The sequence below is a fragment of the Cajanus cajan genome, chromosome 5 (genome assembly GCF_000230855.2).
Source record: "Cajanus cajan strain Asha chromosome 5, NIPB_CcT2T_4, whole genome shotgun sequence".
In the NCBI taxonomy this organism is placed as follows: Eukaryota; Viridiplantae; Streptophyta; class Magnoliopsida; order Fabales; family Fabaceae; genus Cajanus; species Cajanus cajan.
The window spans coordinates 56,865,548-56,881,515 of record NC_138521.1 but is presented as its reverse complement, the minus strand read 5'-3'; the positions used below and the strand labels follow the sequence as shown (position 1 = coordinate 56,881,515).

The following is a 15,968-nucleotide window of genomic DNA, read 5'->3' as shown; positions in this document are numbered from 1 at the left end:
AAATATTAGTTATTATGTTTTATTTTTTATATATGTAATTTTAAGTTACTCATATAGTCTATAGGAAACTTGCTAGTTTTAAATTTATTTCATTATCGTATATAACTATATCTGCTTATTAGAAAATTAATGTTTGATGTTATGATAAAAAGTAGGTACAAGCAAAATCTGGTACATAATTTGTAGAAAAAATTATTTGGATTTTTTAAAAGTATTTATAAATATATTCATTTTGAATAAATATTGTATTTACAATAATATATATTTTTACATTATTATCTATACGAATGGAACATGATTTTTTAATTTTTAATTTTATGGATTGAGTGTAGAAAGATAACTAAGCATTAAACATTAGTAAAAAATAATAAAATTGTTGTATATGTATATATATATAAGGTGGTAATGGAGAAGTACTCTTGTGAGAAGAGAATTAAGGTGGGGTTTTGAAATGGGTACTTGTGTGGCATCCATGCTCTTGAATCTCATTACCATCCTCTGCACAGTGTCAGCTTGTTGTGCAGCAACAGCTGAGGTACGAAGCAAACCCTTCAAAAGGGTCTTCGCCTTTGGTGACTCCTTCACGGACACAGGCAACACCAAGAACGCCGAAGGACCAAGTGGCTTTGGCCACGTCTCAAACTCTCCCTACGGCACCACCTTCTTCAACCACTCCACCAACCGATACTCCGATGGAAGACTCGTCATTGACTTCGTCGCTGAAGCCCTGTCACTGCCCTACTTGCCCCCCTACCGCCACATCAGAGGCAACGACACTTTCGGTGTCAACTTCGCCGTTGCTGGCTCCACCGCCATAAACCACTTGTTCTTTGTCAGGAACAACCTCTCCCTTGACATCACTCCTCAGTCCATCCAGACCCAGATCATATGGTTTAACCGCTACCTCCAGAGCCAGGAATGTCAAGAAGCAAAGTGCAATGATTTTGATGACACTTTGTTCTGGTTTGGGGAGATTGGAGTCAATGACTATGCCTACACCCTTGGATCTTCTGTCCCTGACGACACCATAAGGAAGCTTGCCATCAGCAGTGTCTCAGGAGCTTTACAGGTAATAACACAACACCCACAAAACTTAGATACCGTTTCATAACTACTTTTGCTATTTTTTTAGAGTAATTCACATTATTCTTTAATCAAAGTTTAAGTTTTAACTTAGTAATCCATATAACTCTCTTATTAGAATTAAAGTTTTAACTCAATGATATAGATAAAAATAGTTTTAACTCTGTAATTCACATAATTCTCTGATTATAATTAGAATTTTAACTCAATAATTCAAGTGATAGGATTAGAATTTTAACTCATAATCTAGGTAGTAAAGGTTTATACGTGTATTAAAGATTTTCGCTTCTGATAAGAGAGCAATACTAAAAGCATTTATGGTACTACATTTGCTGGATTATTGTCCTAATTGGTCATTTCTACCAAGTAGTTAAAACTCAAAAAACTTGCAATTTTTGTGCAGTGATCATCTTATCCCAGTTTTCATTCTCAATCTGTTTTGCAGGCATTGCTTGAGAAGGGTGCCAAGTACCTAGTGGTGCAGGGTTTGCCTCTAACTGGGTGTTTGACATTGTCCATGTATCTGGCTCCTCCTGATAATAGAGATGAGATTGGATGTGTGAGAAGTGTGAACAACCAAAGCTACCACCACAACCTTGTGCTGCAAGCCAAATTAGATGAATTCAGGAAACAGTACCCCCAAGCTGTCATACTTTATGCTGATTACTACAACGCCTACCGCACTGTCATGAAGGATCCAAGCAAATATGGATTCAAAGAGGTCTTCGACGTTTGCTGTGGATCAGGGGAACCACCTTACAACTTCAGTGTGTTTGCCACGTGTGGCACACCTAACGCCACTGTCTGCGGAAACCCTTCTCAGTACATCAATTGGGATGGTGTTCACCTCACTGAGGCCATGTATAAAGCTATTTCGAATATGTTTCTGCAAGGAAACTACACCCAACCTCCCTTTGATTTTTTGTTGGGAAAAAAAGAGAGGGTGGGGTGAATGGTTCAACCAGGAATAATGTTTGGGACATACTTGTCCTTATCACTTTAATGAATCTGCTATTGCAGTAACTATAAGTGAGGGAACCGGATTTTATTTGTGTTTGCTAGAACATGTGTCTACTGCCCCATGTAAGAGAAGTTGAAAGGAATGTAGTTCTGTTTATATAATCTGTCATGGTTATATTAAACTAGGCTGCAATTTGTGCTTGTTTAGATGATTTTGGTTTTGGGTTAATAAATGTTTCTTTTTTATTTATATATATCTTATCTAGGAACTTGAAATTGAAAAAATAAAAAAATTGTGGCTGAAAATGTGAGGAAAATTTGTTGGAAAATTAGTCTATGATTTCGGATCATGGAAGCAGTTTTCCACATTCTAGCATTTGCATCAAAGGTTCATTTGACGTATTTTTTTGCTTGGGGGAAACAGCTTTATTTCCATACATATACAATGTCCTCAAAACAATTAGTCTCTCTACTTTAATTTCTAAGCAGTACTTCCTTCGAGAAAAAAAAAAAAAACAGTAGTACTCTATAAAATTTAATAATTATCTAATTCATCATTATTAAAAAATTTAATTTAATTAATATTGTTAAATTCATCTTAAATTTATGTGTTCTCTTTCTAACATATTGAGACATTCTTATTTTTAAATATTTTTAAATCTCTTTGATCATTAGTATATTTCTTGTGTTAAGTTTAACCGTTGACTATGAATTTGAACAGACAATAAAATTTTCAAAATTCTGTCTTAGAGACCCGAGACGTTAATACTGTGGAGTATATGTTATCATCTATTTATTGAAATTGAGAAAAAAATAATCATAATTAAGGATCACATGAAACTTATAGTTTGTTTATTTTAAAAAGGATAAGAAGAAATAAAAGTTAAATACGCAGTATCTTTTTATTTTTAAATTGGCCTTTACTAAAATTTGATATAAATATAAAAATAAATCATTAAAAATAACATCTCAGTTAAATCAGGAGCATTTTAGAAATAATATAATTAAATTAAATTAAATTTATTTATGTTTTAATAGATAAAATTCTTATATTTCAGTTGAAAAGAACTTGTAATTTTTTTTAATACATCATAGTGACAGTACGAAATTCAAACTTACTATATGTAAATACTTGACACAAAAATTATTGGTTAAACTATTTTAAAATATGAAAATTTAGTTCTTCAATTATAAAAATATAAAATTTTAGTTTTATGATTGATCATTAAATTTTGATATCGTTTAATAATTTATTATCATTTAAGCGATATAATATTTTAAAAAAATAATATATAAGGAATTTTTAAAAATAATTTAAATAACATAAGATTTTTTTATTTGTAAAGCTATTTTAATAAATGATTAACATTTATTTTATTAATAAATTTTATTTATATATTTTTTTTTAATTGTCGAATGTTATATTATTAAATGTCATATTACTTAAACAAAAATAAATATTAAAATTTAAGAATTAATAAATGAATTTGATTAGAAAAAGTGAAATTTTAAATTTTTAAAATTTAAAAACTAAATATTTTTCTTTTACATTAAAAGAATAAAATTATATATTTAAAAAAGTTAAAAATATAATTGAACCTAAATTATTTACTTTTGATTTCTGACAATCTTATGAGTAGTATGTAACTATTCCTTGGGAAAGTACTATACTGATTGGAGTATTCGAAAACCGACAGATGGTGAATAGATTGAAATAAAGTCAGAACTTGTATTGGTAGCGGAGGAAAATAAATTGAATGGAAACATTACTTCTTCCGAATTAATTAGGGTAGATCTCTTGGAACCGGTGAAAGGTACTGTACTACAGTATTAATTTATTAAACGATGGAGGAATCTAGAACAGCAGAGTATTAATTCATGCTAGTATTAGTGAGTATCACTTTGATGCGTTCCAACTTCCAAGTCTGCATGTTTCCAGAACATGATCAAGATTTAATTAGCACATGCTGGTGGTTGTGGACAGTTACCTCTTCTTTCTCCCTCTAGAACACATAAAACCCAAAATCATAAAGTAGTGGTAACAAATTGGACAACCTTTAATGCTAACCTAAGTCTACGGCCATGAAAAAGATTGGCACATGAATACTCGTGCACCCTCCCGTCTAGTATGATAATTGGTCATTTGCCAAAACAGGCTCGGTAGTTTTGAAAAGTCCTGTGTAGTACTCATAAAGCAATAAGGGTTTTATTGCAATCATTCAAATTCCACTGCCTAATAATACAGCAACATCTTGTGATATCAGTTAAAATTTAAAAATACATACTGTACTGTACTTCCTCCGTCTCGCAATAATGTGGTATTACTATACTACATGATAATCCTCGTTTTAAACAGAAAATTAAATTTTAAAATAAGTATTATTTTAGTTTTTTATGATAATATTTATAGTACATAGGCTAGTACCTCACAAGTACTGGTTCTGAAATGGTAAATATACATGTCTCGCTTTATTAAGTAATCGTCCAACTTGTTTCCAATAGAAATATAAAGATTTTCTCTTTCCTCTCCACTCCACAACCATACAAGGAAGATGTTAAAAAATGCATATGAAATTTCTACTTAAAACAAGGGTCACCTCATTTTTTCTTGTGGTATCTTGATAAACCCAGTAGATAGTATTATTTCACGCAAGTGTGTAATAATTGAGTGAAGGAGATTAGGAGAAATTTTGACCAAATTCATTCTATAAACAGATAGCTACCAATATTGTATCTTCAATTAAAATAAGTACTCGTAATACCCAAGAAAAAGAGCATCTGGGGTATATTGGGGAAGGTTGTTTACAAAGAGATAGAGACGCAACATATCTTCTCTATATATGGTTTGCATATCAATCACATCTCTACTGCATGTTAGAACCCACAAATCCCCCGATTTAACTCTCTTTAAACTTCTCCGGCAAAATGGACAAGACTCTGACCTTGTTTTCCTGTATCATAAAGTCATAAAAACATGTATTAACTGCTAGTAAGAATATATAACTCCATATTCTTCTATTAACAATTGCAGGTTAACGTGGTTAATTATGATTACCAGTCATTGTAACAATTTATACACATGGCGTGGCAGCAATTAGGCAAAACCATTTTGGTGCAGGACTCTAAGCAAATGCCACACTCAATTTCTCTCTCCAAGTCAAAATCAGAAGTATTCCTCTTATCCTCCTCATTCCCCTTGATAACCATCTCCATGTTGTGATCTTTTGCTCGAGTAATGTCAGCTTCTACTAAATCACCATGAAGACGCTGTAGAGAAGGTAATATAACATCTGCATTTGTAGATTAATGAATGCAACTAGTTAGGCTAAAAACAAACTATTAAATGTACTTATCAAAATGGAAAGAAAACAACAATGCAATAATTGGATCAATATTGGCACACAATAAGTGGAAGTGTGGAAGAAAGGGTTGGTACTTGTTAATTACTTACTGTAGAACTCGCTTACAGTTGCTTTTCTTCCACAAGAATAAGTATCTGGCTTCGCATTGGTATGCACCTAAGACAGAGAGCAAATTCAATTAAAAATTGAAGAAAGAAGACAACAGAATTAATTCAGCGTGGAAAAGAAACAAGGGTACAGACAATAATTAATTAACCTTGTAGACAACTACACGAAAAAGATTAAAATGAGTTGAAGGTAGACAGGAGCATGAGAAATCCATCCATTGAAATAGAAAGAGAAAAAGAGGTGCCACTTTATTGTAGACCAACTTCATTTGAAGGCAAGTCCTGCCCTTGTCCCTTGGAATAGAAGCTGCCCTGCATGAGGTTTAAATTTTAAACCATAATATTAGTTAGACCGAACTTAGGTACAGTTCAAATGTAGTTGATGCATTTTCGATCAGAATTGAAATTTTACTTGATAATATACATGATAACATTAATATACATTTACTTATATTATTGAGGTAAAACTCAAGTTTTAATCGAAAAATCATACTAACTACACATTAAAAAACTGAATTTAAATTTTATAGTAAATCCTAATCCAATCATCTCAACATTAATGATAAATGTACAAGTATGGTCATGTCTAACCTAGCATGCAAATGCAGGTAAAGTAACTTAAAATGATAAAATGGATGCATTGCTTCAAGAACTCACAGCACATTGGCATGTTGGATGTCAGCTTCAAGTGCCTTGAGGGAGTCACGGAAAGAGGGTGTTGAATGAATCATTTGGTAACGCAACATGGTTCAAAGGGGAAGCAGAGATGAAAAGAGAGGGAGGAAGGTGGAGAATAAATGGGGGTGAGAGGAAACACAACATAAAAAATGCCATGGAAATTTGTTGGGAGTTGAGTTGACCAAAAACAAGCAGAGAAATGGTCTTTTGAACATTGGAGACGCTCAGAGGTGTTTTGTTGACCACCAGCACTCCACAAATCTAGAATCATCAATTGCTCGTTGCCTTCTTGTTAGCTTACCTACAAATTTTGAATACAACAAATTTAGGTAAAATTAGGATGGTCCACCAATTAAAATTGAAATTTTATTTTATTAATAGATACAGATCTTATTAATATACACTTACATATGTCATTTAGATAAAATGTTAATTTTTGATTAAAGAATAATACCTATCACATCTAAGAAATTATATCTAGATTTTATTATTTTCAATATAATCAAGTAATTTAAATGTTTCTTTTCTTTTTATAAGCAAATTTTCATTGATGGTATAAATGTTTAAATCAAGCATAAATTGTGTCAAACTGCTGTTGATTTGTTTAGTAATGAAGAAAATCACTACCGTGCATTTTAAATAGTTTAACTGAATTAAAGTAGTTTTTTTTTAATTTAATTAATAATATTAAATTTATTAAAAATATGTTTTTTAAATTATTGAGATTTGTAGTAGTATTTTTTTTATTTAACTATTTTTTTACTAAGTCAGTTAATGTACGTATGACTAATAATCTTTTCCAACTCTCTCGATAGAGAGAATGTTTACTTATTGATAATTAATTAATACTATAATTGAAAGGAATAGGGAAGCAAAGTATAAAAATATATTACTTTTATTTTTTTAGGATATTTGTATTAGAAATATATAATATTGTTTTTTTACACAATTAAGTAAGATAAAATTAAATATTTATCTTTCTTTTTTCCTATTAATCACCTTAAAATTTATTTTTTTTCTTACTTTTTTTCTTCTATACCAAATATACTCTATATGTACTTTGAACAATAATATTTTTAAAAGCATATACATGTAAACAAAAAAATTAAAGTATCATTAGAAAGAAATATTTTTTGTTTTTGGATTTTATAAAGTGAAAAGTTATATCTTCAGCCCAATAATTTATTACTTTATATCTAAACTTGCAATTGCATTACTAGTAGACATGTTTGACTTATCTAGTTTCCCGTGTTTAGCTGTTAACTTGTTATTGTTGGCAGTTGATACACTTATTTAATGCTCTCTATTACTAATACTAGTATTTATTTCTGTTGGGGAAGGGACAGGGAATTTTCTAACAGCTTGTTTTTTCTTCTTTTTTTTTTGGGTAAAATTCTAACAGCTTGTTTAATAAGAAAGGTGAAATTAGAAAGAAAAATAATGAATACTCTTTTATACTTATTTACATGAATAAAGAAGATAAATTTTTATTAGTGTATATTTTTTGAGAAAATAGGTGATGTAATGATATATCCAATCTCAAACTATTATTTGTGATAAGATGTTGACTTTTATAATTAATACATAAAAAAATTAAATTAATAGTGATTTGTGATTAGTTTAAGATGTAAAATTATTTTATATATCAGCTCATAAATTTTTTAATATTTTTTCTCCTTCTAGTAGAACCTTCTCTTGAGCAGCCGAGTTAACGGAGCACCTGAACAACTGTCATCTTTCTTGTCCTTCTCTGAAAGGAACTTTGGGCCTTTAGCATTCAAGTTTCTCCGGCTTTTACTTGGACTGCTATTCATAAAGTTTTGGGCTTATGTCTTTGGTTTTGGGCTTGTACAATTTGATCCGTTAGATTAGTTGGCCTATGTTATTCAGAATAACTTATTCTCACATTAACAAAAATACCTTATGACAGAAATATATTTCAGTTTATGCCGTATACCGTGAATTCACACAAATTTAATCAACTCAAATTTGAATGAATGTTCAAATGACTCGACTATTTAAAATGTCTTAATTCAACTTGTAAGATTTAAACTAACATCTTCTCAAAGGAGATTTATGTATATTCTTAAAATATATATTCTTGTTCAAATAGAGATAGAATTAGGTTAAACTTTAAATAGAGATTTATAACCTGATCTCTTTAAAGTTTGATCTGACTTGTTTAATAAAAAGGTGAAGTTTAGATTCTTAAAAAAATTTATTTATATAAAAGATTAGACTTAGACTTATAAAAAAGTATGTTAAGCATGATAGGTCAATGTATTTATTTATATAATATAATAAAAAATTAATATATATTATTAAAAATATAAATAAATAAATAAACAAACTTATAAAATAAAAATAAATTATCAATACTTAAAATATTTTCTTCGTTATTATAAGTTTACGACTTGTATATGAATGTACATCACATAGATTATGCATGAATTGGTCTTTCAAAAAAAATGATCTAATTTTTCTCCTATATTTTTTTAAAAATTTAATTTTTTAATAATATTGAGTGAATTTAAAAATAATTTTATTAACTTTTAAAAATTAAGTTCATTGATCTAATTAATATTAATAAATAGGTTAATAGATCAAATCAGATTTTAAAAATATTAAGACTTATTAAAAAAATTTATGATAAATAATAGATTAGACTTAATACTCTATTCATATTATATTCTATTATTTTTATTTATTCTATTATATAAGAATAAGATAAGATTAATTAAGAATAAAATTTTACAGAACAAACTCAACTTATATATTCAAATTTTGACTTAACTTATTCTTGTCATCTCAAATATTAATAAAGATTATTTGAACAAAAATATAAAATATAAAATATTACATTAATTAAGAAAATTAATTAGCATTATTTAATTCTGTACCAATTTTTTTTTGTTGAAAATATGCTTCAAATAAATTTAATATGAAGAACAATAAAAATTCATCAAAAATAGATTATTCATTTAAATGAAAATATTAGGGAGTACATATTTTTCTTTGAAAAAAATCATAGTTTATATATATATATATATATATTCATATATATAAATGCAATGTAATTAAGAATATCCTTAAAACGAAGAAAATACAATTTATTGAACTGAATTATTTAAAATGAAAAATTATTTGCTATCACATTTGAAAAAATAAAAGTAGAATAATTAGGGTTTTGTTGTATTAATATTTTCTAATTAACATCAACAGTTAGTCGAATTTGAAGAGCTCCGTGGCTGTGTTGTGTAACTTGCAAGTTGAGCTTGACATCGTTTTGTTGCGACTTAATTATAAAGTATATGCGATAAATAAATTATAAATTAACGGAAAAAAGTAGAAGAGTGTATTTGGAGGAAACGGAAGCAAAAGCAGAAGCCATAGATAGCCGCAGCCATGGAAGGAGAAGAGGGGTCTCAGCAGCCACAGTTGGTGCTCGCCGACAAGCTATTCCTCCTCCGACAACCCGATGTGCAAGACATTGACAAAGTTCGCTACAAAGAGGATGTTTTCACTCACGTTAAGGAAAACGGTAACTCTCTCTCTCCCCCTTTCGATCTTTCTCTTCTCAAACATGTTTTCACTCTCCTTTCTGCGCAGATATGGTGCCTTTGTACGAAACCCTAATAGCAGACTCTGTGTTGGACATGGATCGTGCCCTTTTGGACTCCATGCGCGCTAAAATTGACGAAGAGCTCAACAAGCTCGACGAAAAGTGAGTTTCTCTCTCTTCCTCCCTCCCCTTACCCACGATGTCTGCGCCCAACACCATTTGGAGTTTCGGATTTGAAATTTAGTAGGTTAAATGAGGAGTGTTCGTGAATCTGAAGGAAGAGTGATATGTAATCCTAATATAATAGTTTTATTTTTCAACTAAACCACCGTCTTACATAGATTTGCTTATTTGAATTATGCTAGTGTGTTTTGGTTCGTCCTTGTATCTAAGGATACATCTTTTGGTTGTGGTTCTTTCAGTATTAGTTTTATTGTGATTTATGTTGTTATCGTCGTCGTGTTTATCGTCAGTTGGGTTGTAGTCTGCAACTAGGTAATGGAATTAGAAGACGTAGATGCTGATTGTCTGGTACTAAGGTATGTTTGAAGTTGTGAATCCGTCTAACCGTGTTTCTCCTACACAAGTATCTCTAGACTTAAATTTCCCCCCTCTCTGCAAAGTTATCGGTGTTACTCTAATTTTTTTTTTTTTTGGTAAAAGCGGTTCTTGTATTGAATTCAATATGAAAACTTGAGTATTGTGATGGATTTTTGAGAGTTGGAAATTGGGGGAAAGAATTTGTTATCATAGTCTTGGTTGGAGGAAGAAATAAATTGAAAGTTGGAGATATGGGGATCAAGGTTTTAAATCGCAGTCGTGATTGTGTCATGATCCTTGACATTGTGGGAAATTGTGACTGATGTGGCTGCAATTGTGGTCGTAGAGACCTCAAAAACCTTAAGTTGCAATTGAAATTGTGGTCCCTGACCATTTTTTAAAACCTTGATGGGGATGACTAGCCTTGGAAACACATTACTTTCACCTAAGTGGAAGAAAGCATAGTATGTGGAATGCAAGTTTAGCAAAACCACAAGAGATGCAATAGCTGTAACTTGGAGGTAATTATTGGGGAACATACCATATGAGAAGTCACACGCTTTAATTATCTTGGGTATATCTTATGAAGTGATGAGAAGATAGAGATTGATGTCAATCATGGGATCCAACAGGATGGATGAAATGGAGGAATGCTATATCAAATGTCATATGTAATAGAAAACTACCACACAAGCTCTAAGAAAAATTTCACTGTAAACTATAAGACTTGTATGCTATATCATATTGAGTGTTGGATGATAAAGAGTCAACAAGAAAGTAAGCTTAATGCCTCAAAAATGGGAATATAACAATGGATGAGTGGGTACTCAAGATAAGATAGGATTAGGAATACAATCACTAGATAGAAAGTGGGGGTAGCTTCCATTGTAGAAAAAAATGGTGAAGTCTCCTCTTTAGATGGTTTGGGTGTGTGTGGAGAAAACCTGCAAAAGCACCAGTAAAGGAGGGTGACCATGGAAGATAGTCCAAAAATTAGAGGTAGAGGGGCACCAAAGTAAACTATAGGTCAAAGGAACTTGGAGGTAACTGGTCTATCTTTGCACTTAACATAGGAGAGAAGTCTGTTGCATCATATGATAATGATCCATGTACTTGACCCTTCCTAATGAGAAGAAGGCTTAGTTGTATGATTAAATATTTAGTGTTTTTCATATTTTAGTGTCATGTTATATACCCAGTGTTGCCAATGGCACATGGCTTCAATGGCAGCAAACCCCATAACATATATGTTGCCTGGCAGATGGCATAATAGCCACCATAGTTAAGCAAAGCAATTATTTTTCAATAAATGTAAAAATTACTACATACATAAAGGATATGCAAACAATATCTCATATAATGAAAAACCATCATAAAACAGATTTATATTTCAACCAAAACCAAGAACATAGAAAAAGAAGAAAACAAAGGTCTATAAAGAAGAAATTGTGGATGAAAACTGAAAGGTACATCAGGGACAATTTCTGGGTGGTATATATTGCTTTCGAGAAATAGAGAGATTAAGAAAGACACATCTGTTTGACTTCAAAGACATAGGGCTGTGTGTAAGCATGAGGGTTCACCAAGAAAAAGCTGAATGACCATTGTGACCATAAAATCACAAATTCATAGGCTGAATGAGAAAAAAAAGGTATAAAATATACCAAAGTCTACCATTTTTGCTCTCAAAGAGCAGACACAATAGCACCACAATCGATGTCCACTGCACCTAAACCATAATGTTTCAAGATTGAAGCAGTCACAAAATGATCCTTCCCACTTGGCTGCAGGGCCGCATCTACAGCATTGATTGTATCTCTTCAAGGGTCGAAGTCTCATTGCATGAAATTTGCCTCACCTCTGTGTCAATACTGATGATGCACATGTTTTCTAAGATAAATTTCTCTTGTTCTCTTGGCTGAAAAAAAAATATTGTTAGAGGGAAAAGAAGGAAATTACAATATATCCTTAAAAAACTATGATTCCAGGAGAATGAAAATGCAGAGACTGGGACAGATATATCACACTCATTTATGATTTCATTAGTTTTGTGTCTAATAATCCTTGCAGTCATGATAATGCATGTGGATGCCTCTTTTTAGGATTGCTGATGCTGAGGAAAACTTGGGTGAGAGTGAAGTTCGAGAGGCTCACTTGGCAAAATCCTTGTTTTTCATCCGGATTGGGGACAAGGTATAACTATTATAATTTGCTTATTTCCTGTCTACTGCTGGAATCAAATTTTGATAACGCTCTTATGTACCAGGAGAAAGCCTTGGAACATCTCAAGGTAACAGAAACCAAGACAGTTGCAGTTGGCCAGAAGATGGACCTGGTGTTTTACACATTGCAGCTTGGTTTCTTTGACATGGATTTTGATCTCATTTCTAAAAGCATTGACAAAGCCAAAAAGTAATGTTTTGAATTTCAAACATCTGTAGTTATGCTCTGTATCATATTTGTTAAGAATTGTTTTTCTAACTGTTTGCACCATGGTGGCAGCTTGTTTGAAGAAGGTGGTGATTGGGAAAGGAAGAATAGGCTGAAAGTGTATGAAGGTCTGTTCTGCATGTCCACTCGAAATTTCAAGAAGGCTGCCAAGTTGTTTTTGGATTCTATATCAACCTTTACAACCTATGAACTTTTTCCCTATGACACCTTTATATTTTATACGGTTTTGACAAGCATTATATCATTGGATAGGGTTTCCTTAAAGCAAAAGGTATGTTGATTCTTTCTTGTGATTTTTACAGTTTAACTATTTATCTTTTTCTTTACTGTTGTTTTTATTTTCTTGGCAAGTGTTCTGCATTTTATAAATTAGCAACTTAAACTAATTTGCATCAGGTAGTAGATGCTCCAGAGATCTTAACAGTGATTGGCAAAATCCCATATCTTTCAGAGTTTTTGAACTCCTTGTATGATTGCCAATACAAGTCTTTCTTCTCAGCATTTGGTAAGCAGACATGTGCCAAATCTCTCTTATTTTGTGGTGATTTTTTGAAGAAAACATTTTTTGCGGTGTTATAATTTGAGAATCTGTGCAAATCATCCAATGTACAATTGGAGCTTCAAAGTGCTGACAGTAATTCATTTCTATCTCTTTAGTCCCATGTTGATAATTTTGTTTGAAATTTATTTCAGCTGGCCTGACGGAGCAAATTAAGTTGGACCGCTATTTGCATCCCCACTTCAGATATTACATGAGGGAGGTCAGAACAGTTGTTTATTCCCAATTTTTGGAATCCTATAAGAGTGTGACAATTGAGGCCATGGCAAAAGCCTTTGGAGTGACAGTGGATTTTATTGACGTGTAAGTAATGCATTTCACAAACCTTATTTTGGTTTAGTGTTTGTTTAGTTTTTAGACGCCATGTAGCAACTTGTTACATTTTTGCTTCCAGGGAGCTATCACGTTTCATTGCAGCAGGGAAACTTCATTGCAAGATTGATAAAGTTGCAGGTGTTCTTGAAACTAACCGCCCTGATGCTAAGAATGCTCTTTACCAAGCAACTATTAAGCAAGGGGACTTCCTATTGAACAGGATCCAGAAATTGTCTCGTGTGATTGATCTTTAGGTCTTCTCTTGCGTTTTGGATTCTTGGATGTTTTTTTATTGGAAAGGCAGAGATAATGACAATTTCAAATTTGAAGGACATCCTGTTGAATGCATTTTACTATGAGGGTCTCAGGCATTACAATTCTGTAGTACATTTGATTTCCAAATTAATGAACAATCGAACTTGCTGAATTCAAGTCTGTTGATCAGTTTCCAATGATTTTTGTGATGAATATATTCAATTGTTTGACTGCATGCGAATAGGATGTGTGGATAGAAACAGGACTTGGTCCCATATATCATTATTCATGTTTCCTGCAGAATAGCAGATATAATCAAGTTGAAAGACTACCATGACTGCCATAATTTGTACGACTATCAGGCTCAGACTATAATCTCGCCATCTCCATAAGGACAGAATGACATTGAATCTTGCATTGCATGCCTTCCATCTCGTGTTACCCACTTGTTTTCTATTGCAATTTCTTGGTTTGACTCAAGTAGAGCGGAGTTGTTTATCTGTTCTGAATTGTAATTCAAGATAACTTTATTGCTTACCGCAACGATTGCACTTTAAAAAAGTAAGGAGTTATGTGAAATCCCTAACTTATTGACTAATAATAAAAGAAACTTCAAAATTAATTATACTTTTTTTAAGCCAACGTTTTTTATTTTAGGAAGGCAGAATTAAATTTATTAAGAAACAGAACTTATGCAAGATATGTCAAAATTTAATGAAAATATACATTAGATCACTAAATTAAGTCTATACATAATAAATCAACAATATTACCGGAAGAAAAGATATATCCTTTACATTTAAATCCCTAATGTCCTATTGCTAAACAATGTACCTAATCCTTTATAGTAAAAAATGATATTAAATCCCAAATATCCTATTAACAAAAGATATTAGGGATTTAAAATTTAATATCCTTTATTGCCAAAAATGATTTAATTATTCTTATTTTGATAAAAAAAAAAGTTATTATAAGCTACCTTATATATATATATATATATATATATATATATATATATATATATATATATATTTCAATTTAAACAATTTCTTAGCACCCACTTGGCCTCTACAATTTTCCTGTCATTTGGTAGTTAATTTTCAATAATCGATGTTGGGATTTCGACACATGAAATGGAATTATCATCTGCATTGATCGATGTTCTTTATATTGATATTTGATAGAGGAACACTGCATCAGCACAAGTATAAGCTGGTTGTAAATTTTGCTAGTAATTTAGTTTAGAATATAGCTTTGGTTAAAAGACTGCGATAGAATAGCGGTAGTAGCCAAGATAGTTTTTATTATTATTGTTAGGGAGTTTCGTATTGATTTTAATGCCTTATACTATATGGTTGTAATGTTTTGTTTAGCAGAAGGATATTAGGGATACATAAAAAATCAATAATATTGTCAAAAGGATACATAACAAATCGATAATTAAGGGCTGTTTGATTTGTATTTCCATTTTCAAAGAAAACAAGAAACGGTATCCAAAATATGTTTGATTAAATTGTTAAAAATATTTTCTTTGAAAATATTTTCAAAATTAAGTAAAAATTTTAAAATAAAAAAAATGTTGTTTTCACCATTTTTATGTAGGAATGAAAACGCTGTAGCAAAATTTGTAATTTTGATCATAACTTAATTATTCTCTACATTTTTTATGTGGCGGTGGAATGATATTTTTGGAGGTCACTTGCACTATATGTCTCTCAGTTCTCGAATCTTTCTTTTATGCATATTATGCGGTGAGAATAAATTATAATTAACAAATAAATTATAAAATAAATGTTACAGTTGTTACGTAATTTCGTTTAATTGATTTTACAATCATCTAAACAATTTTAATAAATTTATAAAGTATTATTATAAATATTATATGTTATATTTGTAAACACTTTTATATCAATAACAAATAAAAAATTATTTTTATATAATAATTAACATAATTATTATAAATTTAATAAATTTTATTCTTATTATATATATATATATACCCTTTTATTTGTTACAAATTGTTTTAAAGTAAAAAAATGAAATATTTTTATAATTTTTGTAAATCATTCTTTCTCTTTGTATGCAGGTTGAGAACT

The 15,968-nt window shown here is 30.8% G+C and overlaps 3 protein-coding genes across 4 annotated transcripts; 2 read left to right on the top strand and 1 right to left on the bottom strand.

The window, feature by feature from the left end:
• Positions 1-408: 408 nt before the first annotated feature.
• On the top strand, positions 409-2,293 carry LOC109800939 (GDSL-like Lipase/Acylhydrolase superfamily protein). The gene is made up of 2 exons (XM_020361877.3): positions 409-1,069; positions 1,529-2,293. Exons 1-2 carry the CDS (start codon positions 452-454, stop codon positions 2,033-2,035), a joined length of 1,125 nt encoding a protein of 374 aa, XP_020217466.1. The 5' UTR covers positions 409-451; the 3' UTR covers positions 2,036-2,293.
• A 2,453-nt stretch (positions 2,294-4,746) lies between these two features.
• On the bottom strand, positions 4,747-6,474 carry LOC109801545 (E3 ubiquitin-protein ligase AIRP2). Of its 2 annotated transcripts, none has more exons than XM_020362643.3 (5): positions 6,170-6,474; positions 5,662-5,824; positions 5,495-5,561; positions 5,099-5,333; positions 4,747-4,994 (listed from the first exon to the last, which is right to left on the bottom strand). In XM_020362643.3, the coding sequence occupies exons 1-5, from the start codon at positions 6,256-6,258 to the stop codon at positions 4,784-4,786; spliced, it is 765 nt and encodes a 254-aa protein (XP_020218232.1). In that variant the 5' UTR covers positions 6,259-6,474; the 3' UTR covers positions 4,747-4,783. The 2 variants fall into 2 exon arrangements, with proteins under 2 accessions (XP_020218232.1, XP_029127785.1); XM_029271952.2 differs by having other exon boundaries at positions 5,662-5,819.
• A 3,040-nt stretch (positions 6,475-9,514) lies between these two features.
• LOC109801149 (26S proteasome regulatory subunit Rpn7) lies at positions 9,515-14,044 on the top strand. The gene is made up of 8 exons (XM_020362155.3): positions 9,515-9,731; positions 9,800-9,914; positions 12,395-12,485; positions 12,559-12,704; positions 12,795-13,014; positions 13,140-13,248; positions 13,437-13,605; positions 13,697-14,044. Exons 1-8 carry the CDS (start codon positions 9,596-9,598, stop codon positions 13,869-13,871), a joined length of 1,161 nt encoding a protein of 386 aa, XP_020217744.1. The 5' UTR covers positions 9,515-9,595; the 3' UTR covers positions 13,872-14,044.
• Positions 14,045-15,968: the final 1,924 nt, after the last annotated feature.

Coding starts and splice junctions, on each gene's coding strand:
- LOC109800939 (XM_020361877.3), top strand. CDS start 452: ATGGGTACTTGTGTGGCATCCATGCTCTTGAATCTCATTACCATCCTC. Junction 1,070..1,528: donor GTGTCTCAGGAGCTTTACAG/GTAATAACACAA, acceptor TCTGTTTTGCAG/GCATTGCTTGAGAAGGGTGC.
- LOC109801545 (XM_020362643.3), bottom strand. CDS start 6,258: ATGTTGCGTTACCAAATGATTCATTCAACACCCTCTTTCCGTGACTCC. Junction 5,562..5,661: donor TTCGTGTAGTTGTCTACAAG/GTTAATTAATTA, acceptor TCTCTGTCTTAG/GTGCATACCAATGCGAAGCC. Junction 4,995..5,098: donor ATAAATTGTTACAATGACTG/GTAATCATAATT, acceptor TTTATGATACAG/GAAAACAAGGTCAGAGTCTT.
- LOC109801149 (XM_020362155.3), top strand. CDS start 9,596: ATGGAAGGAGAAGAGGGGTCTCAGCAGCCACAGTTGGTGCTCGCCGAC. Junction 13,015..13,139: donor GGGTTTCCTTAAAGCAAAAG/GTATGTTGATTC, acceptor AATTTGCATCAG/GTAGTAGATGCTCCAGAGAT. Junction 13,606..13,696: donor ACAGTGGATTTTATTGACGT/GTAAGTAATGCA, acceptor TTTTGCTTCCAG/GGAGCTATCACGTTTCATTG.